At 33.2% G+C, this 24,957-nt stretch overlaps 6 protein-coding genes and 1 long non-coding RNA gene across 7 annotated transcripts; 3 read left to right on the forward strand and 4 right to left on the reverse strand.

Moving 5' to 3' along the window:
- Positions 1 to 53: 53 nt before the first annotated feature.
- LOC127256941 (phospholipase D delta-like) lies at positions 54 to 3,848 on the reverse strand. The gene is made up of 11 exons (XM_051283175.1): positions 3,516 to 3,848; positions 2,852 to 3,439; positions 2,659 to 2,775; positions 2,382 to 2,576; positions 2,018 to 2,299; positions 1,847 to 1,915; positions 1,627 to 1,774; positions 1,392 to 1,540; positions 1,124 to 1,291; positions 857 to 1,057; positions 54 to 773 (listed from the first exon to the last, which is right to left on the reverse strand). The coding sequence occupies exons 1-11, from the start codon at positions 3,846 to 3,848 to the stop codon at positions 480 to 482; spliced, it is 2,544 nt and encodes an 847-aa protein (XP_051139132.1). The 3' UTR covers positions 54 to 479.
- LOC127256942 (uncharacterized) lies at positions 877 to 1,468 on the forward strand. Its single transcript, XR_007839922.1, has 3 exons — positions 877 to 975; positions 1,051 to 1,267; positions 1,364 to 1,468. It is a non-coding gene; the product is annotated as an uncharacterized LOC127256942 (long non-coding RNA).
- A 507-nt stretch (positions 3,849 to 4,355) lies between the features above and the next one.
- LOC127256938 (uncharacterized) lies at positions 4,356 to 5,261 on the forward strand. Its single transcript, XM_051283173.1, has one exon. The coding sequence runs from the start codon at positions 4,408 to 4,410 to the stop codon at positions 4,891 to 4,893; it is 486 nt and encodes a 161-aa protein (XP_051139130.1). The 5' UTR covers positions 4,356 to 4,407; the 3' UTR covers positions 4,894 to 5,261.
- A 323-nt stretch (positions 5,262 to 5,584) lies between these two features.
- Positions 5,585 to 6,800, reverse strand: LOC127256932 (8-hydroxygeraniol dehydrogenase-like). The gene has a single exon (XM_051283166.1). It carries the CDS (start codon positions 6,788 to 6,790, stop codon positions 5,735 to 5,737), a length of 1,056 nt encoding a protein of 351 aa, XP_051139123.1. The 5' UTR covers positions 6,791 to 6,800; the 3' UTR covers positions 5,585 to 5,734.
- A 4,382-nt stretch (positions 6,801 to 11,182) lies between these two features.
- On the forward strand, positions 11,183 to 12,508 carry LOC127256931 (8-hydroxygeraniol dehydrogenase-like). Its single transcript, XM_051283165.1, has one exon. It carries the CDS (start codon positions 11,244 to 11,246, stop codon positions 12,309 to 12,311), a length of 1,068 nt encoding a protein of 355 aa, XP_051139122.1. The 5' UTR covers positions 11,183 to 11,243; the 3' UTR covers positions 12,312 to 12,508.
- Positions 12,509 to 13,581: 1,073 nt separating this feature from the next.
- On the reverse strand, positions 13,582 to 18,181 carry LOC127256926 (calcium-dependent protein kinase 29). The gene is made up of 8 exons (XM_051283158.1): positions 17,437 to 18,181; positions 15,291 to 15,434; positions 15,039 to 15,191; positions 14,608 to 14,723; positions 14,322 to 14,489; positions 14,084 to 14,211; positions 13,906 to 14,005; positions 13,582 to 13,797 (listed from the first exon to the last, which is right to left on the reverse strand). Exons 1-8 carry the CDS (start codon positions 18,092 to 18,094, stop codon positions 13,714 to 13,716), a joined length of 1,551 nt encoding a protein of 516 aa, XP_051139115.1. The 5' UTR covers positions 18,095 to 18,181; the 3' UTR covers positions 13,582 to 13,713.
- A 2,424-nt stretch (positions 18,182 to 20,605) lies between these two features.
- Positions 20,606 to 22,609, reverse strand: LOC127256927 (probable nucleoredoxin 2). Its single transcript, XM_051283159.1, has 3 exons — positions 22,441 to 22,609; positions 21,736 to 22,230; positions 20,606 to 21,260 (listed from the first exon to the last, which is right to left on the reverse strand). Exons 1-3 carry the CDS (start codon positions 22,519 to 22,521, stop codon positions 20,664 to 20,666), a joined length of 1,173 nt encoding a protein of 390 aa, XP_051139116.1. The 5' UTR covers positions 22,522 to 22,609; the 3' UTR covers positions 20,606 to 20,663.
- Positions 22,610 to 24,957: the final 2,348 nt, after the last annotated feature.

Here is a 24,957-nt window from a genome sequence, read left to right on the forward strand (position 1 = left end):
TAATGTTAGCCTCATTAGTGATGTAATTTCTTAGCTTTTATACGCGCGTTATAGGTGGAAATGTTTTGTAGTTTACGCTGATGTTTGTTCATAATCTAAGAGGATTCTTGTTTGTTGTGAAAACATGGAAATGCAGAATTGTTCAATGTGTCTTCAAGGTATTAGCGTCGCCCTACTTTCTTTTTCGCGTATTATTGGCTTCTTTATCGTATTCTATAACTAATGTTATGTAGGCAGCAGAATTATCTATTAAACTGCTGTCGAAAGAGATATACAACTATGGTTATCTTCCTCAACTGCGGTTATCTGCCTGTTTCGCTAGCTAAAGTTACGAGGCAAGTACATTCCTTTCAAAAAGATTACTACTTGCATTTTACATTTATGTGAGACTTGTATTTGTATGTCTGTCTATTCCCCAAGTCTCTCTCGAGCACCAGATCTCTACAAAAACATATCAATTGTAGAATATAGCGCAGAGTCTATGTAGTCAAAGCGTCCGGGAGGTTGGTGGGAGCCCCCAGCACCTTCCCACCGACATCTGGAAAGGTTTCATATCCGCGCAAAGGTTTAACTTTTCCGTTAGAATCTATGCCCACCGGGTACTTTATAAGATGACCCTCTAGTGGAGTGAAATTCTCAGCTGTGTATCTCTTCCAGTTGCCTTCGGCAATGGAGTTCACATGCTTCACACACTCCAGACTTTCGGGATCATTGAAGCATTTTTCGACCTTTCCCAAGTGCTCTGCCCAAAGCGACATTCTGTATCCGTATATCTGTGCATAGAGTTTCGTTAGTTTATGCATTTCATGTAACTAAAAATTGCGCAATGTGATTTTCTTTGCAGATGTGAAGAAACCTGGCCATGAGGATGTTCCTTCTTGTGAGCCCAGGTGTGATGCGGCTGGTAACCGCCCATTGCAATCTCTGTATCTCTCGAACCAGCCATGGACCTCTGGTTGATGTTGGCTGAGCCGAGTAGGACATACTCATCATCTACTACCATTCCCTTTGCGTGTACGTATATCATAAACCTTCCATTTTTCTGTGAAGGGGATACCTGGGAAGAGCATGTCTGAAGTTAAAGGCAGGGTGATACAGAGACTACCTAAGTAGATTTAAGTACCTGATTAGCACTCCCTGCGGATTGCTCCTTGGGTGCGGATGGCTCATGACACTCCTCTCGGTTGCCGAGGCAATAGAAGTTGAGATAGTCTGTTGGATGCACATTCTCAAGCCCCGCAGACTTGATCTCCCGAGCAATAACATCGTACATCATTTGCATTGTTTGTCCCTACGGTACCAAATTCCCGAAGTTCAAATCAAGCTACTAATACTACTATTTATCCTTTTGTTTGATGATCAGATTTTCGGCTTTTCGGTTGTTATGTTACCTGCCAATAAAGGATTTCTTGTACTGTGGCGGAGCTTGGAACACCCTCGGGCCACATTGGGATCACTACGTAAACAGTGAACCTCTCTTTTGCCCTAATTTTACTCACAATTTTTAGTGCAAGTTCCATCGGGATTAGATTGTCAGCACCTGGATAGACACAGACATTTATGGATTTTGTTGTTGCTAAGGAGATGAAACTGTGATCGATATATGAGCATTCAAGAACTTCTTACCTGCGTGTTTATAGGATGGCCAGGCATACGATGAACCGAGGAAATATTGGTTCTCGATGTATATGAAGCGCTGAGCAGATCTAATTGCTTGGATGTAAGCCATTTGAATGCTTCGATCTATCACCAAATGTTTTGCACACACGAGCCCCTGAAAAAAAGGAACCGATGTTTCTTAAAACTTACGAAGCTTTGGAAAGTAGCGATTTTTATAGAATTTGACCTTATGCTTGTTGTGATCCAGGTGTTTGGGAAACCCTTTCAGCGATCCGGAGTCGATGGATCGGAAGATCTGTGTGCATTGCAGATAGGAAACAAAGATACAGCCTTTAGCTGGATTTTGTGTGTTATGGAGACAAGTTGTGTGGATGGATGAAATAGGGACATTCTTGACCTGAACATGCCAATTCTCGGGATCGTCTTCCTGCGAAACCCACAAAGAGGGATGATCGTTTGGAGCCGCAGAGGTAGGGCTACTTATCCATGAGATGCGGTCGATCTTCAAAAGAGCATCGTCATGCCACCGTGATATTCTCTTAAACCTCTGGCCAATCTCCGACCATCTCGTGGCTTTCTTCCAACGTTGCTCGAAGTTGGTAAGAACGTCGTAAGCTGCTGGACCTTCGATCTTGCAGTGCAGATCATGCCATGGCTGCCGAGGGCCCTTTACTCCCGGCTATTCAAAGGTCGTATCGAGTTCGATGGATTACGTTCGTATGTATGGCCGCTAAGTGTTCGAAAAAGGAGGTGTAACTTACAGCAAATGTTGGGTTGTGATAATCTCCTTCAAAGACAGTGTCGCTATCCCGGAACAGTCTATGCTCGGGTGTGTCGTAGCGTCCGTCGCAGAGATCAAGACCCCCGATGAATGCCGAAATCTTCCTGTTATTGCCTTGCCCTTGTGTGTCCACAATGACACATTTCTGATGGTGAGTATACAGAGTTCCGACAACCTGCGGAGAAACAGAACGTACATAGCTCGATCAGCCATCGATCTAAAAAGAATCGTTACGATTGCTAAAAAAGGAAACATGCCTGTTGCTTGAAAATGCTGAGTTTACTGCTTGCGTAGCGCGGCGACAACACGCAATGCACCGACGAATGCTTGAAGAACTTCCTGGTTTCCTCGTCGTGAGTATTCATCACCCCTGTCTGCTACATCGAAGTTTTTCGACGTTAAATGATCATCTCACTTAAAAATTGAAGTTATTTGATCGATTTCCATTACCGTGTTGATGAAAAACTTGCTGTGGGAAGTCTTGTCATCCCAAACAAGGAGAAGAACTCTAACCCCTTCCTGAGATTTGTACTTGAGTAAGTCTCCTAAAGTGAGGTCTCCACCGGACGGCAATGGTCGCGACGGCTCCCTTACAAGCTTCACCTTGTGGTAAATCGACCATCCGACGACGTACACCAAATGGTGCGCCTCGAGTATAGCGTGGCAAATGTCTTCCCAGCACTTCTCGTGCTCGAAGTTTCCGGCGGCGTCGCCTAGATTGATATCCGGCAGCATTCCGTCGTGGACGTGCGCGTCCTGATACAGCGTAACCTTGCTGCCGTGCCGCATCGGGAAGTAACTCTCCGTCAACGCGTAGTTCTCCGATATGCCGTTGCGGTAGAGCGGATTGCTGCGGCAAGGCGTGAAGGAAATTCGCACTAGGAGCGCGGAATCCGGCTTGTGCGGCTTCCCCGACGGCCCGACCACCGGAAACCACTCGTTGATCGTCTCGCCAGTGGCGATCCTCTTCGCCGGAACCGTTGCGATGCCGATGTGGTCGGCGCCGAACACGTCGTTGTCTTTCACCTCGAACTCTACCTGCAATTGATAGGATATCGAATTTTTTGAATCGGATTGAACTGAATTGATTCGTTAGAGGTTATTTTATTGTTACCTGAGCGACGGGATGAGCTAACGGAATTCTGAAAGTTTCGTTCCAGACAGGATTCTGAGAATTGGAAATGACGCGCGTCCGCGCGACTCTGGCGCCGCCGACGATGACGGTGACGTACGGATCGCTGGTGATGATGTTGTTGTGGTGGTGGTGGTGGTGGTCCTTGCGGCGGCGCTTGGACGCCCAGGAGCTCCGACAGAAATCGAAGGCGGTGAAGACGCGGCGGAGGCGTTCGGAGACCAAATCCATGTTTGGTAGCGATCGAGCTTCCACGATTTTGAGGTCCAGGTCTCCATGGAGGTATATCGTCTTGCTTGCAGGTGTAACCGCCATTATTGTATTGTTTTTTGATTAAAATTTAAAAGTTGAAGAATGCAGATTGGCTGGCGATGGCGGAGATGAGTACCTAGGCTGTATCTCCGCCGTAGCCAATGGCGGAAGAAGGCGGGGCGACCAAATTCAACACCGGACTTCAGAATTGACAACAATCTATTCCTTTGTGCGTTAACGAATGGTATCTGGCGACGAGCCTAGCCTTTTAACATGGACACGTGTGCGGTCAGGATTTGAAGTTAACGACGACCGTTGTTGAGCTCCTGAGTTCTAGGGTAACAAAGATGTTCACTATTTTTTATTGCCCATGTTTATAGTTTTGGATTATAGATTTAATAAATAAATTATATTTTTAAAAATGATGAAATTTATTGGACTAGAGTAAAACTACCTATATTTTATACAAGCCCAGCCCAAATTAAACTGATTTAATATTGGGCCTAATTTAATAATAAGCCCATAACTTAAGGCCCAAAGATATACGTATAAAGTATAGACCAGTTAAAACTTCTCTTAAAGCTCGCAAATAAACTGAAAAAATAAATAAATAGAGAAAAAAATGAACTTCAGACTCCAGAAGTCACAGTGCGCCGCCGTCTCCGCGGCGGTGCACCGCCTCTCCCCGTCAAAACCACTTCAATACCTCCGATATAATCTACTACACGAAGGTCCGGATACGATCGACGAGCTCCTCGACAGACACCTCGCGAAGAACGATAAGAAGGTCTTCGACGACGACGACGACGAGAACGAGTCTCTGACTCGGCGGCGACTCACCAGCACTCGGCGGGAGGCCCTGAGTCTATACAGGGACATCATTCGGGCCACGCGGTTCTTCACGTGGCCCGATTCGCGAGGCGTGCTTTGGCGCGACGTCTTGAGGGAAAACGCTCGGAAGGAGTTCGAGGAGGCCCGATTCGAGAAGGATCCGGAAGTTGTGACCCGGCTGTTGATCGGAGGACGTGATGCGGTCCAGACTGCGATCGATAAGCTCGTGGAGAAGCAGAAGCAGGAGGTTGAGAAAGGGAAGAGCGATTTCCATTAACCCTAATTTGTAGGTAAATTTAATTGTCTGTAATTTTTTTGACCTAGAATATGGGGGAAATGGTGAATCGCTTATCCCTGTTCAATCTTGAGACAGCATTTTTTAATTTGGGTTCCTAATTTACATTAGAAACTCATTTTAGTGTGTCTCCTGTGAACGATTGAACTTAATTTGGGGTTACGAGATATGGTTTGTGGGTATGGAATCTACTGTGTTCTTGAGACTGGCAATGGTGATTTATCATTGCTTGGTTCAATTGAGTTTTTGCTCTCTTTCATTAAATCATTGGGGGAAAAGCTTAGGACAAGATTGATTTTGGGCTTGCATTAATGTTGCAATTTTGCAGAATGGAATAATGGACATTCTCAGATCGAATGATCCATGGATCGATCAGCTCTTCTAGTGCATTTGATCGATTCTTGATCGGAAAATGCCAAGTCTTCCATTATCAGTTCTTATATATTGGAAAACTTTTCCATCTAAATAAGGAAACAGTCTAATTATTTTGGGATTTACGAAAATAAAAAAGTAAATTTAAATTTTTGTTGGATGGAGAGAATATATTTTTCATTAAAAATTTTGCAAGATGAACAGTGACAACAAAATCAAGATTTCAACAAAGTCTCCTACCCTTTCACTTCAAATCAAGATTCAAGATTCCACTAGTCCTTGTCGTCCCTGACTTCCACTCTGACAAATCGAATGTATTATTGCACACAGATATTGGAGAAATCTGCTTCAATTCTACAATTTTCCTTTCAAAAACAGAGTGTTATTTTATTCCACAATATAAAAGAACAAACAAACAGATCTTCACACAAGAAAGCTCACAGCTCCTCCATCAATGGCGGTTCTGAATATCGATCACAAATCGGTACTTCACATCCCCTCTCACCAGGCGCTCCATCGCCGTGTTCACATAATCCATCCCTATAACCTCCACGTCCGCCACAATCCCGTGCTCCGCCGCGAAATCCATCATCTCCTGCGTCTCCTTCATCCCGCCGATCATACTACCACCCATCTTCCGCCGCCCCATCAGCAGCGAGAACGCCGGGATCTCCAACGGCTTGCTCGGCACCCCCACCATCACCATCTGCCCGTCCCTCTTCAGCAAGTTCAGCAGCGGCGGAATCGGGTGCGCCGCCGACACTGTGTCAATAATCCCGTCCAGACTCCCCGCCGCCGCCTGCAGCGCCGCCGCGTCGCGGCTGAGCAAAAAACAGTCGGCGCCGAGCTCTTCCACCGCCTCCTTCTTCTTCCCTACAGAAGTGCTAATGACGGTTACCTTCACCCCAAAGGCCTTCGCGAATTTAACCGCCACGTGGCCCAGCCCGCCCAGCCCGACCACGCCAATGTGCAGGCCGGGCTTGTCGAGCCCGTAGTGCTTCAGCGGGCTGTAGGCTGTAATCCCGGCGCAGAGGAGGGGGGCGCCTCCGTCCATCGGAAAATTCTCCGGCCACCGGATAATGAAATGCTCATCCGCCACCATGACGTCGGAGTAACCGCCCTGAGTGACGGCGCCGTCCGGGAGGACGGAGGCGTACGTGAACACCATTTGGGGACAGTAATTCTCGAGGTCGTTGGCGCAGTTGTCGCATTTCCGGCAGGAGTTCACCAAGCAACCTACGCCGACCTTGTCGCCGGCGCTGAACTTCTGCACCTTCGAACCGACCTCCGTCACGACGCCGACGATCTCGTGGCCGGGGACGAGCGGGTAGCGCGTGAATCCCCAATCGTTTTTGATCGCGTGCAGATCGGAATGGCAGATTCCGCAGTAGAGCACCTTCAACTGCACGTCCCGATCGCCGGTGGCGCGTCGCGAGAAATTGAAAGGCGAGAGCGTTCCCGACGCGTCCCTGGCTGCCAATCCGAATGCCTTCACTGATTCCGCCATTGTTGCTTTCTCTGAGCGTGCTTTCTAGTTTCAGAGCGGATCAGTGCATTATATAGTGGGGATAAGGGTAGTTTTGTCAAATCATTTCTGGTAATAGTAGCTGTGATGTATTATTGTCACAGTCCAATATTTTCACGACACGTTTAGTTAGCCTGTTTTAGGAAAGCAGCTAATTTTAGTTACCATGCCTCCAATATCACACAAAAAGGTATATTTGTTTCTTATAAATTTAAAATTTAAAATATAATTAAAATAAATAATTATATTTTAAAAATAAAAAAAACAAATTATATTGGAGGAACAAAATAAAAAATAATAACAAATTATACCAGACTAAAGAAATATTTTTTACAATTTTTTTTTAAAGTAATAATATAATAGTAAAATAAGGATATTTGTGAGAAAAATAAAATATTTTTAAATAATTACTTTAGTAAATAATTCAAAATAAAAATGTATATATTTTGTGAATAAAGAAAATGAATAATACTCTTCCCATTTGTTTACGTTATTATTCAATTTTTTTATTATTATCGATTTAATTTACATATTATAATGTATTTATACTAAATTATTTTATATATTTTATTTTTTACCTACCTCATCATTATATTATAATATACTTAATTCTATCAAATTATATATAAATTTGTTTAAACATGAAATTTAAAAATGATAATATTTTAATATTAAAATTAAACTAAGTAAATAAAATAAAATAAAAAGAATTTGTTAAAAAAATAATAGGATAAAAAAAAAATAGTGAGTGAATTACATAGTTATTTTTTTTACAATTTTAAATTTAAATTAATACTATTTTTCAATAAAAATATATTATCTTCGTCTCAATACAATAGTCTTGTTTATCATTTTTGTTCGTTTCAAAACAATAGTCTCATTTTTATAAATAATCATATCACTATAAAACTACATTTATTTTTTCATTATTATTACACAATTGCATCTACTTTTTACACTAATACACTCACAAGGGTAAAAAAACTTTTTTACTCATACTTTTTATCCACTACCAATATAATATCAATATTCCTTAAATCTTCGTATCAAATTCAACTCAAACTATAGTTTTGGGACCAATGAAATATTATTTTTTTAAAAAAAAATTCAAATCAACATCAAGCGGAGTCAAGGGTGTTCAATCCCCAAATTATTTTGTATTTTTATTATATAATATTTATATAATTTTTAAAATATAAGTAATTGATCACCCATATAAATATAATAAAGATATTATTATTACATATATTTAACTTAAACATTAATAAAATTTGATTCAAACATTCCAAATATTTAAAGGAAAAAAGCTAAATAAAACAAACTAAAACAGTTGTTTGTAATTTTTTAGATAAATCTAAAAAATTTTCATATTTAATTTTTTTTTATACAGTATTTCCTCCGTCCCAAACACCCTGCAATATTTCCTTTTTGGTATGTCTCAAACACCATGCAACATTTCCAAAATAAGAAATAATTAATTATACATAATTTCTACCCCACATTTTATCCTCTCACATCATCCAAATAAAAAAATAAAATATATATTTCTCTCTTTATCACATCACATGATTTCTAAATTATCCATCTTAATACTATTTACCTAAAAATTCGTGCCAAAAGCAAATATTGCACCTTATTTGAGATGGAGAGAATATTAATTATAATAGTTACCATCATTATGATTGTTTCCTTGTTTTAATTTATTATTATTTTATTATTTATTGTTGTTTCCTAATTGGCTTCAATAGAAATGCATATAAATAAATAATCCCTTAAAAAATTTACTCCCCCTTTTGGCTATTGCCTTCATTGATAGGTGCTCAGGCTGTTTTTCTTTTTCTTTTTTTTTTTTTAATGATGGAAATATATAATAATACTATTATTTTCGTCATATATAAATTGTTTATAGTTTTTATTTTGCTTCGTCTAATATATATATTTTTAAAAATAATAATTATACTCCTCAATTCCATGTAATATGGGTGTATTACTATAGACACGAGAATTTATGCAAAGTATAATTAGTAAGTAATTAAAAAGTGTATTAGTAAAAATAATTATTATTTAGTAAAAATAATTATAAATTAAGATTAAAATAAGTAAATAGTTTAATTAAAATTAAGAAAATTATAAAAGTTAAAATTTAAAATGCGATTAAAGTACATAATTATATTTCGAAAAATAGAAAGGACAAGTTATGTGGGACGGACGAAAATAGAAAATATGAACAAATTATGTGGGACGGAGAGAATATATTTTAATTGTATTTTACAATTTTTTAATTTTAATTAAATTAATGAATTATATTAATTGTAATATATAATTATTTGTATTATATAATAATTATTTTTTACTAATATACTTAAATTATTTACTAATTATATATTTTTTTAATTCTTATATATATATGGGAAACCAAACAAGAAAGGTTAAATTGTTGATTTTTTATAAATGAATGATATATAATATATTAGTGTGTGTATATTTGTATTTTATTTTCTACAAAATAATATTCATATAGTATACTTCCTTAGTCCGCCTTCAAAGGTTATATTTACCTTTTGCATTATTGTATTTAATATTAAAAATATACTTATATATTTTGTATAAATATCATTATATTAATATTATAAGACACTAATAAAAATATTTTTTATTTTTTATTTTTTGATTTATATTATGTTTTGATATAATAATTAATATTAAAATATCGACACACAAAAAATAATAAATTGTGACCCTTAGAGTCGAACGAAAAAAAATCATTAACCAATTATCTGGGACATAAAAAAATATTATGTAAAAATTTATATTGTTTACCTTTATAAACTTGAAATAAATACATAAATCGAAAAAATAAATAAATAAAAATGATTGAATTGAAAGGGAAGAAACGCCAAAAAAAAATATATGTCGGAAAATAAAGAGAAATGAAAAGATGTCTTTTTCTTGTAATGTTTAGGCCTTTATTTATTATCTAAAAAAGTGAGGTAGAATTTTACAATTTTCTATTTTCCTATTTTTTATGATTACTTATTTCTAATTTTCTGAAGAAAAATATGTCTTTTTCTTTTGGGCCTCTAATTTTCACACAATGATTTTTATTTTTATTTTTTCATTATATATATATATTATATAATTTAATCATTTCTAATTTAAAATAATTTATTTTTTATACTTTTTGGTCTCAATCTACTGTATGTCTTTGCTTGTAATAAATTGAAGTAATAATATAATGGTTTATTGGTAGTGAAACTGTATAATTTTATTTATTATTATTTTTTGATATTGTATATACAAAGTTATATAAAAATGGTATTAGTACATTATTATCTTTATAATAATAATATATATATATATATATAATAGACGAAAATAATAATACAAAAATATTGGATAGAGACGAGGGAGGAGTACGGAAATAGTAAATTGAACCACTATAATAATAATAAAAAATACAATATTATTTGCTAACCATGTATCATTGAAAAAGACATCAGTGTACAAATAATTACGTTGTGTTACAAAATATATAAGATAAATAAATAAATAAATAAATAAATAGCAATAATATAGAGAGAGAGAGAGAGAATCGTATATTATTATTATTATTACCAAATTAATACGATGAGTAACACATTTATACATATTTAAAAAGGCATTAGTCATCCTATTTGATAACTTGGAAACATACCTAAATGACACTTATAACAAAATGCAATTTATTTATACATATTTAAAAATTCATTAATCATCTCATTCGGTGACTTGGAAATATACGTAACCTAAATGATACCTATAACAAAATACAATCAATCGTAACTCATTGAAGAATTTTATTTGGTAATCTTCAATTTATTACTTAATTTGTGTAAAATAATAGTAAAAAAATAAAGTTTATATACAATAATTTTATTCTAACAATAAAATTCAAATATTTTACTCTAAAAATTATATTATATATAATTCCTTTTTATATTATTTTATAGAATTTTTATATGTTATGCTCAATTTTAATTTATTTTTACATTATCACCTAAAAATATTATATTTATATCTTATTTTAAAATTACATATATTTAATTAATAAATTATATACTTTTTTTCAAAAAAGAATTACCTATCATTTATCAAAATTACGACGTACACAAAAAAAAAAGAAATTAAAAAAAATGAACTATTGTCAAATATTCATGAAGTAACGATTACTGTTAATAAGATATTATCGAAAGTAGTGTATTATCAAAAAATAAACACAATTAATTACAGGTACTAATACCTCACTGATGAGGTCAGCTTTCTAGACTGTTCCACAATTTGAAATTACTAAACTAACCCTCCCACTTTCCATTTAAATCATCGGTCGTCGTCTCTGCTCCAGACGCATCTAGACTGCACTCTCGGAAATCAAAACAAATCTTCGAAAACAACAGCAATGGCGGAATCGGTCAAGGCATTCGGTTGGGCGGCCAGAGACGTCTCCGGAACGCTCTCTCCTTTCGACTTTTCGAGGCGCGCGACCGGCGAGAAGGACGTGCAGTTCAAGGTACTGTACTGCGGGATCTGCCATACAGATCTGCACAACGTCAGAAACGATTGGGGAATGTCACAGTACCCGTTCGTCCCCGGCCACGAGGTCGTCGGCGTCGTGACGGAAGTCGGATCGAAGGTCCAGAAGTTCAAGGTCGGCGACAAGGTCGGCGTAGGGTGTATGGTAAATTCCTGCCGGAATTGCGACTCCTGCGCCAAGGATCTCGAGAACTACTGCCCCAAAATGGTGCTCACGTACGGCTCCGTCCTGCCGGACGGCGGCGTCACTCACGGCGGTTATTCCGACATCATGGTGGCGGATGAGGATTTCATTATCCGGTGGCCGGAGAATTTTCCGATGGACAAAGGCGCTCCCCTGCTCTGCGCCGGAATCACAACCTACAGCCCGCTGAGACACTACGGGCTCGATAAGCCCGGCCTGCACATCGGCGTGGTCGGGCTTGGCGGGCTGGGCCACGTGGCGGTTAAATTCGCGAAGGCGTTTGGGGCGAAGGTAACCGTCATTAGCACTTCTGTAGGGAAGAAGAAGGAGGCGCTGGAATCGCTCGGCGCCGACTCCTTTTTGGTGAGCCGCGAGCCGGCGGAGCTGCAGGCGGCGGCGGGGACGCTGGACGGTATTATTGACACAGTTTCGGCGGCTCACCCGGTCCCGCCGCTGCTGAGCTTGCTGAAGACGGACGGGCAGATGGTGTTGGTCGGCGCGCCGAGCAAGCCGCTGGAGATTCCTGTTTTCTCGCTGATCATGGGGCGGCGGAAGATGGGCGGCAGTATGATCGGCGGAATCAAGGAGACGCAGGAGATGATCGATTTCGCGGCGAAGCACAACGTTTTGCCGGACGTGGAGATGATATCGATGGATTACGTAAACACGGCGATGGAGCGCCTGGAGAAAGGCGATGTGAAGTACCGGTTTGTGATCGACATTCAGAATACTCTGAAACGCAGTGAGTGAGTGGAGACGACGATGGTGGAGACGATGAATATGGGGGGGTATTTTGGACCTTTTGCTCTATGGATTTGTGTCTTCTTTACTATTAATATAGTACAATAATAATTAGTATTATATTATTATTATTATTATTATTGGTTTTGTTGGTTGTTTGTGGGTGTGGTTGAGCAGTATAATTAAAATAGTACTCTCCCCGAGTCTGTCTAGGTTGAAGTTTCTAGAATAATTATAATTACTAAAAATAATTCATTAGTATAATAATTATTTAATTAAATTTAATTGAAATTTAAAATAATTTAAATGAAATTGAAATATATAATTATTTTATTAAACATGAATAAAATGCGGAAGGAATAATTCTGTACTGTAAAGATGTATTGTACTCCTAATACGTTAGTTTTGTGGGGACATAAATAAAGTGTAGATAGTGATAACTCAAACGAAATTAAAATTTCGAAAATAGCTAAACACAAAGGAAATATAATTTAATATTTTTAAATTTATAATTATTTTTATTATATAATAATTCTTTTTATTAATATAATTTAAATTATTTACTAATTATAATATAAAAAATACTTAATTTAACATGAATCTACAATATAAACGAAAGTGTTGGGACACCTAAGGGCATATGTCACAGTGCATGTCCAGACAAAAATTGAGGAATCTTATTACTCCCACCCTCCAGGTACCAACGCTGTATTTTAAGAATGGTGTAATTAGTAGAAAAATAATAATTTATTAATAAAAATAATTATCCTATAATATAAATAATTATAAATTAAGATTAAGATAACTAATTAATTTAATTAAAATTATAAAAAATAAAAAATTTAAAATGAGATTAAAGTGTAATTATTTTTCAAAAAAGGAAACTGAGAGAGTATTATCTTATTTTGTATTTGTAGTTGGTTTCGATTAGATAACTATTTTTTAAAATTTAAAATACAAGTATTAAAAATACTAAAAAATTATCTATTAAATAATAGCATATATATATATATATTAAAAAGAAAGTACTGTTACAAAAATATAAAAACATATACATATGAATTGGGTGCCTTTATTTAGGTTTTGTTTGGGTATTTAAATAATGCTTAGTGAAATATTTTGTTAAAAAAACAATAATGTATCTTTTTTTAAAAAAATTAAGTAAAAAAATCCAAAGAAAAAATGAAATATCACAAAATTGTTAATTAAACATTATTTTAATTTTTAATATCAAATTAAAATCAAATTTTTAACAAAAAAAATAAATCAAAGAAAACACTCTTAGCTCATTCATCTCATCGAAATTTTTATAATTAAATCGGCGAAAAAAGATTCGAACACAAGGAATCATTTTTCTTACAATGAACGACACTTAATATTATTCCTCGAGCAAGAGATGCTACAACATATGTTATTCCATCCTTAACTTTCCAGCAAAGTCCACTGTCCCTTTCTTCATCATATCCACAAATTCTTTGTAATTGATCCTTCCATCCTACAATAATCGATATTTCATTCAAAGTATTATATCAAAGAATTAATTTTTCCTTTATATCTAAAAATAATTAAAATTAAAATACAATAAAATAAACAAATTAATTACCTTGTCGGTATCGACATCATCAAGAACCTCATTAATGGTGGCTTCATCTCCCATCCCATACTCTGTCATGGCGTGTCTTAACTCCTCTCTCGTAATAAACCTATAAAAGAATTAAATAAAAATAAGTATTTAATATAATACTTCGTAACAAGATAAAAATAAAAATATTCACGCATACCCGCTATCATCCTTGTCAAAAAATTGAAAGGCTTTGCGTAGATTTTCTTCCTTCTCCAATCTATGTCGATGCATAGTCGCTGTAATAAATTCTAAGTAATCTATCGTTCCATTTTGGTCTACATCGGCCTGCAAAAAATTCGATCCTTAGATTATATAAAAATATATTTAAAAAAATTGTCGACCAATAAATTAAAAGAAAATTGAAAACCAATGAAGACATGTTCCTACACACTTACGGCTTCCATAAGTTGTTGTATTTCGGATTCACTAAGGTTGGAGCCAAGTTTGGATAGGCCTTCTCGGAGTTCTTCAATGGTGATGGCACCGCTGCCGTCTGTGTCGATGTTGATGAACATTTGTTTCAATCCCTTGATGTCTTCTTCGGACAAGTTCTTTGCAATAACCTAATTTGGAAAGTTAAGATTCTTATGAATAACTATTCTTGGACAAAAGTTATAGGATTTTATCATTATGGTCAGCGAAATTTATAATCATTCATTGAAATTATTAGGAGTAGACGACCTTGAGAGCGAGCCTCTTGAGCTTGTTCATGGCCCGGAATTGCTTTAGCCGGATTAGGACAGCGCTGTCCATCGGTTTGTCCGAAGCTTCGCCGCCCTCCTTCAGCCATGGATGCCCTAAAAACACCATAGATTAATACATCATTATTTTTTTTCATTAGAATTATTTTCTCTTTTTCTTTTTTTATTTTTCAATTTATTATACTTGATTTTTACAAAAAAAAAAAAAATTACGATAAATAACTATTTCACTTGAAAATTACTTACACAAGTTAACAAATAGTACAAAATAAAATATACATAATACATGTACTTTAATATGGATGTATTTTAATTTAATTTTTTACCTTACACAAACTTATTTATCAATATAATATTATTTTTTAAAATTTATTATAAAAATCTTTTGAAACTATTTCTCGATAGGCTTACCGAGGGCCTCAGCAGCGGTAATTCTCTTTTGCGGATCCATTGTCAGCATTTTTTTGATGAGATCCTTTGCGCTGTCGGAGATCAATGGCCACGGCGAGGACCGAAGATCTACATAGCCCTTACGAATTTCTTCAAATATTACTTCCTCCGTCTCTATTAATAAATATATCGATAAAAATCTCACATTACTATATAATATATAATAGTATAGTAATCAAACTAAGAAATATTACATAATCATTTCTAACTCACCGCCCCAAAAAGGAGGAACTCCGCTTAAAAGTATATATAATATGACTCCAGCGCTCCAAATATCGATCTCTTTCCCATAATTTCTATCCAAAACTTCGGGTGCCACATAATATGCGCTCCCGACAACATCTTTATATACTTTTTCTGGTACAAAAAAAAAATACGATGTTGATGCAAAAATGCACGTAATGTCTAATGCTTCATATTGAATTCGATTGATATCATATCATAGGAGCATTGTAGCAATATTACATATTAAGAATTCTTTGCATTTAAATATGTTTTAAAAATATTTTAAAATTTAGAAAGAAAATAATAGAAAATGTAATTTTTAATATTCTCTTCATCTATTTAAAAAATTTATATTTTACAATTATCATCATTTTTAACATTAAGATTATATTTTTCTTTTAAATAAGTTTGACCGTATCATAAATTACAAATACCTTCAAAAATATACTTATTTGTATTAATATTATTATATCCAATTAAAGCATAAAAAAAAAAAAAAAAAACTTTCTTACACAAAAAAATACAACCAATTATCTCATTTGAATAAATTTTCAATTTAAAGATACCACTTATGTTTTCTGTTAGGGCATCTTGTATATTAATGTAATATAAATAAAACATATAATATAATCTCCCAGATAATATGCAATAGTTAATTTTCATACATAATACTCCCTCAGTCTCGAAATTAAATATCTATTTGCTTTTTGCACGTAATTTTATAAATATTAGTATTATATTACGATATAGTAGAAATAAAGTAGAAATGACTAAAATAACCTTATCGGTATGTGTGATATAAAGGTAATGATATTTGTGTAATATATTATAAGTTGTAAGGGTATTTGTAATATTAGGTAGATAGTACAGTTACTAAAAAAAGAAATTGATACTTTGTTATGAGATGGACTCAAATAGAAAAATTGATACTTTGTTATGGGACGTAGGGAATATAATTTTATATACTACCTCCGTCCACTGCCAATCTATCTATTTACTTTTTGTATGTTAATTTTTAAATATTAATTATTATATCAAAACATAGTACAAATTAAAGAAAAATGACAAAAATACTTCTATTGGTATCTTATAATACTAATAAAATAAAATTTGTAGAAAAAATTATACAAATATAAAAATATTTTTAATATTAAAAACAATGACGCCAAATACAAAGATTGGTGGTGGACGGAGGTAGTACTAAACATACATCACATATCTTTATTACATATAATATATATATTTTGCTAAATAAAAACATATCATATTTATATTTTATGTGATGATTTTTCCCATACATCAATTCTATTGTGCGAAACTAACCAAAGAAGGGAGGCATAGTAACATAGGATTATGCAATAATGGTAGGGTAGGGTAGGGTAGGGTAGGGTAGGTAGTAGGAATTGCTACCACATATCTCTTTCATGGATTAGATGAAAAACCAGAAATTAAAGGTTGACTTGGTTGACCCATATCTACTTGACCAGTTGACCTGCAAGTCAACTCTTCTTCAATCCCATGAACTTGTGATGTACGCTTTTTAGGGTTTCAACTGAAAATATTTTATTTAAGTTTTTTATATAAATAATATTCAAAGTGATATTCAAGGTTACAAAAATTTGGGATGTTTTAAAATTTTGTTTATTTTGTTTTGATTTCAAATTGTGATGGTGATTTGATTTTTTTGCTTAAATAATATTTTAATATATTTTTTTTACCAAAAAATGTTGTATTTTTTATTATGAACGATAGAAAATGAATAGTAAAAATTTTAATTTAAAATAAAAAATAAACACACCCTAATTAATTTAAAAATAAAAAATATAAATATTTAATCAAATATTTTATAAAATAATAATAATAATACAATATTACACTCACTTTGTGCGAATGCATTTTAATTTGTCATTTCGATTATCTCAAATCGATCTATTCATTTACTTTATTTCAAAAAACATAATATAAAAAAATAAATAAATGGATACATGTAAAATCCTAAAAAACATATATATATTAACAATTATTAATAATGGATGTGTTTAAAAAAGAAAAAAACAATCAAATTAATTAAGCTCAAAATAAATAATTAAACACGTAGAAACGAAGAAACCCTAATATAAATATAACAACAAACCTGGCTCGATGAAGACGGAGAGTCCAAAATCAGTGGCCTTCAATGGCGACTCCTCATCCCGGCTCACCATCAGGAAATTCTCCGGCTTCAGGTCTCTGTGCATCACTCCCATGAAATGGCAGACGTGGACCACATTCACCACCTGCCGTCCGATCCTCGCCGCCTCCTTCTCCGAGTAGCTCCCCCTAGCCGTTATCCGGTCGAAGAGCTCCCCGCCGGAGCAGAGCTCCAAGACCACGTGCACGCTGGTCGGGTCCTCGTACGCCCCCTTAAACTCCACGATGTTCGGCTGCCCCGTCAGGTGCTGTAAGATCATTATCTCCCGCCGCACGCCGTCCATGTCGTTCCTCGTGCGGAGCTTCCGCCGTGAAATCGACTTGCAGGCGAATTTCCGGCCGGTCGACTTCTCCGTGCAGAGGCACGTGACTCCGAATTGGCCCCGACCGAGCTCTTTGTCGAGTTCGTACACGTCGGTTATATCGGTGTACGGCTTTCCGAGGATGGGGCCGGTGGCGATAATAGGTGGCGCCGCCGCCGCCGGCGGCGACGGAAGGGGGAGGGGGAGGGGGAGGAAGTCCGATTTGGAGGAGGAGGAGGAAGAAGAAGAGATTGGAATGTCTCGGGGTTTTTTGAATAATTTGGAGAAACAGAATCCCATTTGGGGATTTTGAGGAATTGATGGAAGAAATTGGGGATTTTGGAGAAATTGAGGGAGGGTTTGAGGAAGATGATCGATCGATTTGATGGTGTGTATAATTAATAGAATGGGGGGGAGTTCTTGGAGGGTGTCGGGAGTGGAGGTCCAGATGGTGGGGGTGTTGGGGTCCGGGACCTGTTGAGGATAAGAGGTAAAAGTGGGAGAATATTGGGCGTGGGGGTAGACTCTTTTGAGGTGCTTTGCTTTGTTGCGTGGGTACGATAATGTATCGTGTTCTCTTTTATGTATCTATAAATATTAATTCCTACAATACGAATTCTTTTTTTAAAAAAATAAGATAAAAATAAATTTTTTTATTTTTTGAGTAAAGGACAAATAAAAAGTGATATTTTTTTTAAAAAAAAATAAAATAAAATATAATCAATTTAAATAACAAAAAAAAAAAGTAAAAATAGATTTAGAGAGAGAGAGTACTTTTTAGGTATTCCATATGACAATTTGTAAGAAAAATTAAGTGCCAAAAGGTAATAGTTTTTTTAAATTATTTCTAATTAAATAGTGAGAAATAGTAATATTTTAGCCGTTCTTTGTAGAATGTCGTAAATGTTTTGATCTTTAAAAATAATTACGAATCTCCGAATAATTAAAATAAGATATAAAAACATTTACGAATATATTATTTTAAAAAATAGTTATCATATTTCATTTTAAAAATATTCATTTCAATCTTATTTTTCATTCAATATATTATAGTATCATATCATTATTTTTAGATTTTAAAATATAATATGTTGTGATTTCATAGGAAAAAAAAAAAAAAAAATCTTAAAGAAGAAATGATCAAAGAATATTTATATTCTATCCTAATTTGAGCCAACATTCTATTCCTGTCCTAATTTAAGCTTAACCAAATCCACCTTAATTTTCCTATCCATATAATGTTGAACACTAATGGAGATAAAGAATTAACCCTTAGTATGTATTTTTAATTCAAAATATTATATCTAAAGTTTTCTTTTTTATTTACAACTATTCGAATTAAAAATATAAAAAATAAAAATATCATAACTCATATTTTAAGTGCATTTTAGCTTATTATTATTATTATTATTATTATTTTATATTAGTCAATAATAAATTGGATATGCAATATTTTGTGATAAAAAAAATATATATATTAAATTAAATATTGAAAAAATGAATAAGCAAACTTTTAAAAAATATGGATATGGAAACAATAAGAAAAAGAATTACATTCTTGTGTGTTTGAAATTGAGAATGCCATTTGTTCGATTTCTAACATCTTATTTGAACTACAATACAAAATATGGATATGGAAACAATAATTTAAGACAATCGGCCCATTTACGTAAGGCCCAAGAAGAAACTTGCATAATTTACCACATTGAGGTAGGCACTTTTTTTTTTCTTTACAAAAAAAAAAAAAAAAAAAAAAGAAGCCAACTCCCACTTATCTCTCTAATTCTATATTCATATTCTTATTTACTCTCTATACATTAATTTTATCTTTTTTACTCCATATTTTTACAAATTTATTCTTTTTCACTCCCTATTCATGTAAAAACCCTACGGTACCTTCATTTAATTTCTTTACCATTTTTTTTCTTTTTTCCAACTACACTGTAATTTTTATAATTTATTTATACTTTTTATTAAGTTAAATAAAAAATAAAAGATTACAACAACAAAAATAATAATTGACTAGAAATAATAATAATATATAATACAAAAGTACTCATAACTCTTACATTATAATTATATAAAATATTTATAAGAAAAATATTGATTTCAATTAAATATAAGTATGAATAATAGAATAAACAAGTTGAAAATAATGAATTTTTATTTGAAAAAATATTTTTCTATTATAAAAACTAATGTATTGTAACAAATCCTGTAAAAATTATTGAGCCATAAGTAAATAGATTCTATATACAAAAATTTATTTATATAAAATAAATAAATTTGTTCCATAGATAAACAAATAATATAATTAAATATTATTTACCTAAGGATTTTGGATTATATTTGATGGATATGAATAAAAAGTTATTTAGAGGGTAAAATAGGTAAAAATGTGTAATAATTACAAATAGGGAGTTATGTGGAATAAATAAGGAGCTAAATAAAAAAATTATATTAATAGAGACGACAATAAAAATGATTTAGGAATTGAAAATTGTAGGAAAATTAACCCAAATAAAAGTTATAGGCATTATTTAATTTTTATGCACAATAAATCCACAATAGGTAACTCTATTACTTATTATTTTATTCATTTTACTTTAGCAAAATAATAATCAATTTTTATTATTTTTTCTTTATCAATAGATTTAATAAATTTTTATACCACTCTCATTTTACCTTTTCGGCGACTCTATTTTATTATTAAAATATCATACTACATTTCTTAGTTTCCATATTCAATCCAATTATATAATTACCTGACTATTAGATTTGATCAAGAATTTATCCAAAATACATCCGATGAGTAACAATTGCGGATTCTCACTTTATAAAAAAAAAAACTAAAATTAAAATCCATGAGTCATTCAATTCCTACGACCTTAGCCATTACACACTTGGGGTGCACCTCGTACCCGCACCCGATGCACCCGTACGCTGGGCCCCGCCCGGGCTCATCGCATGTACAACATATATAAGGCCCGCCCATCGGCGCCAATGACAATTCGTGCCGGTGGGCCCAATGCACCTTCGATACCGGAAGGTTCTTGGCTTCTTCCTCAGCTTCCTTCTCTAATTCCTTCGTTCTATGGTCCGTAAACGGATAGGCCTTTTCCTCGTATATGCTCACGAGGTTCCTCCCATCCTTGGACACTGTCTTCCCGTCGGGTCCTAGGATGACCAGACAGGGGATTCTCCGGACATCAAAATGCCTCACAAGCGTTCTTACGTTCGCATCGCCGTAAGGCAATGCCAACCACGGCATTGCCTGGAGATGCGAATTGAATGATGCTTGATCGTGATCGTTCGATACGAATACAATTTCGAAAGTTTCGTTGTGATTTTGGAGAATCTTGTTGTAGACAGATGTGAGTTTTGGCGTGAAATTCACGGCTGGCGAGCACCATTGCGCCGAGAAATATAGACCGATTGTCTTTCCGATCAAAGACGAAATAGGCACCTAAGGCATCAATTTTCAAATTAATTTATGTATTAAGATAATTACATTAAAATAGAATTCCTTAGTCTATTGTATGTATCCATTTACTTTTACTATGGGTGTGTCCGAGGATTAGATTAGATTTCCACTGTTCATTCTATTTTTTTCTCTCAAAAACATTAAATTAAACACCTATTTTTCATTTTTTATATTATACTAAAAATCAATTTTACATTCAAAATATCACATCAACGTTTATTTATATCACATCATACAACTATTCAAATTCAAAATTTTTACTATTCAAATCCCAACTCAAAATCCAAATCCCCGAACAAACACACCCTATATAAATCAAGGAAATTTACATGTTGTATGGTATATTGACTAAAATGTTATAGTTTCCTTCTAAATTATAAGATAGGATAATAATAATAATACGGTAAAATACAATATCCGTATCAAATACTTATAAAAAGAGAGAAGTGAAAGTGACCTGTTGGGATGATCCATGGCGGATAAGGTAATCTCTGCCATTAACGTTGGTAAGCAAGCTTTCCAAGCTCTGATTCTTGTGCTCATCTTTCTCCTTCTCCACTAACTCTCGCATTCTTTCCTCGCTGAACGGATAAGCCTCAGCACCGTGCCGGAATATTACATCAACCCCGTCCACCACGGTGGCGCCGCCGCCGTCGGGCTGCAAAATAACGAGGCTGGGGATTGCTTCGACGTCGAATCTTTCATTAAGTGCTCTTTTAATTTCCAAATCGGAGAAAGGAATAGCAAGCCATGGCATGGCGGAAAAGTAGGTCTTGAAGGCCTCTATATCTTCATCGGAGGACACGAAAACAACCTCGAACCCACCGGCGTCGGAAATTTTAAGGTTGTCGTAGACGGCGGCGAGGGCGCGCGTGAATTCACGGCACGGCGGATCCCAGTTGGCCGAGAAGAATATTCCCAGAATCTTTCCATCAAGATCCCCGATTTTCACCTGAAATACCGATTTTCCAAAGGATCGTGAACGTAGGGAATCTTCTAGAAGGTGTTAAGATCGGATTCATCTCAGCCGTTGAATCCGAATCCGGCGATTTGATTAAACTTGCAGAGAGATAGATAGATAAAGAGATACATACACATACATATACATATATATATATATAGAGAGAGAGAGAGAGAGAGAGAGAGAGAGACGTGCGTGTACCTGAGATCCAGAGGGAGAGAGAAGAAAGTCACGATTTTGGGAGGCGAGGAGAGAGAAGAGGTGGGAGTGATGAGAAGCCATTTGAGATCCGCCATTGTTGCTTGCTGCAGCTGCTCCTTAGTTATAACAAAAAATAATTATTTAATTATGGTTAGAGAGAAAGGGAGAGCAATAATGGTGCAATGAATAAATATAACACTCGTACAAGTTTGTAAATACAGATTTTTTAATATTAATATTATAATAAATTATAATAAAAAAATAAAAATATTTTTATTAATATTATTTAATATAATATAAATAAAAAAATATTATATTGGATAAATAATATAATTATTAAATTAAAAAATAATAATCTTAAGGTACGGTATTCCTCCCTACTCCGATGATCCCATAAAGAAAAAAAAAAAAAAAAAAGAAAATTAGGGCAACGTCGGAGCAGCAAACACGTAGCAATCTTGTACCTTCCAAGAAAGACGAAGACATACACTTGATTATGCTCACGGGAAAGTTAATTAATTAATAAAAAAATAAAAATATTTAAAAAGTAAAATAAAAAAAGAGTATTTCTTTTAGTTGACTGAACATCTGTCTGTGCTGTGTAAAGGCTTGTTTGGCAGGAAGCCATTATTGCATATATTATCTTGGGTCACGTTTTCGGGAACCAAACAGGACTATATCCGCTCCGACAATAGATTTAATTACATTAGCAAAAATGGGCAATAAGGAATTGTGAACGCACACGTGTCACAATTTTTGGTAAAAATATAAAAAACAAACAAAAGGAACGATGACGTGCTCATTAATTTTTTTTCAAAGAAATACTGAACATTGCTCGTTTTTTTATAGTTTAGGTAGTCTATCCTAATAGATAAAAAATTAAGCTGAGGCGTCGGGGTTTGAACCCGTGACCTCATGGTCACATGTCCAATCCTATACCACCAGGTCATCTCTTACGAGACAAAATGTATGTTTTTATTGTTCTCTTGTCTCATACTACTATGTTTATTTCAATGTAGATATATAAGTTTAGAAGAAATAAAATTAATAAATAATTAAAAATATTAGTAAAAATAATTATTTTTTTAATATAAATTATTGTAAATTAAAATTAAAAATACATAATTTATCTAACTTAAATTTTAAAAAAAAATTATAAATTTAAAATTTAAAATAAAATTAAAATGTACAATTTTTTTAAAAAAATAAAAATGACAAAATAAATAGACAACAAAAATTAAAAAATAGACACCATAAATGAAAGAGACAAGACCAAGTGACATTTATTCTTATATAGTAAAAAATATATAAAAATAAATAATGACTTTATTTATACAATACTTTTATAATTTTGTCATTATATAATTTTTTAATATTATATTAATATATTTTTTTTTTTTTCATGCAAAAACAAATGTTATATTTAGAGTTTTATAGTATATTAAAAAATAAGAATATATTTAGTATAGGAAAATGAGGCCAATAAAAAGAAACTAGTCTTATTTTTCTCGGTTGGTTTAGCCAAAATAAACCATTTTTTATTCTCTTAGTTTCATTTTTATTGAGGGAAGTGTATTTATTTTTATTTTTTATTTAATTTTATATTTATTTCAAACTTTTAAAATATCATAGTTAGTTTATTATTTAAATATTTATTTTCTATTATTTTAAAAAAATTACATAAAATTTGATTTTACAAAATATCTTATTTAATTTATTATTTAAACAAAAAAAAAATTATGAATTTTTATTCGTTAAAATATTTTTCTTACTCAATTAATATTGATTTATTCAAGGATACGTTTGGTAATTAGCTGATAGGTTTTAGCTGTTAGCTGATTCAATTAGATGTTAGCTATTAGTTTATTCAATTAGCTGGTTTGACTAGGTAATTCAATTAGAGCTTTGTATTAAAGTGTCTGGTAAAACAACTATTTGACATTAGTTGTTTATATATAAAATGACTATTAAGGACATTGATATGTTATTTTTTTAAATATTTAATTTTGTTCATTTTAATTTGAAATTTATGAGAATTTTTTTTATTAATTATTGAATATTATAAAAATATTTATTTTTATTTTTATTATTTAGATATGAGAAAATTAATTTTACTATAAATAATAATTTTTTATTGAAATTATGTAAAATATAAAATAATAAATATTTCGTATATATATTTTTATTATGTTAATTATTGTTTTAATATATATAAATAAATTAATAACATTTGAATTAGTATTAAAAATTTATATATTTTACAAATAAAATAATTTATATGTAATAATTAATAATAGTAATTATTTTAATTTTACAAAAATAAAAATATAATTTAATAAATTAAATATATTAAAAATAATTAATAAATAGTGCTATAAAAATATATTTATATGTATAAAATAAAAAATTAAATTCTAAAGTGTAAATAATAAATAATTAAAATTAAGATGAAAAAGCTTTTTCAAAACGTTGAGTAGATGAGCTTTTTTTTAAAAAAATTAATTTACCAAACACTTA

Source organism: Andrographis paniculata, unplaced genomic scaffold (genome assembly GCF_009805555.1).
Source record: "Andrographis paniculata isolate CXL003 unplaced genomic scaffold, ASM980555v1 Contig57END, whole genome shotgun sequence".
Lineage (NCBI taxonomy): Eukaryota > Viridiplantae > Streptophyta > Magnoliopsida > Lamiales > Acanthaceae > Andrographis > Andrographis paniculata.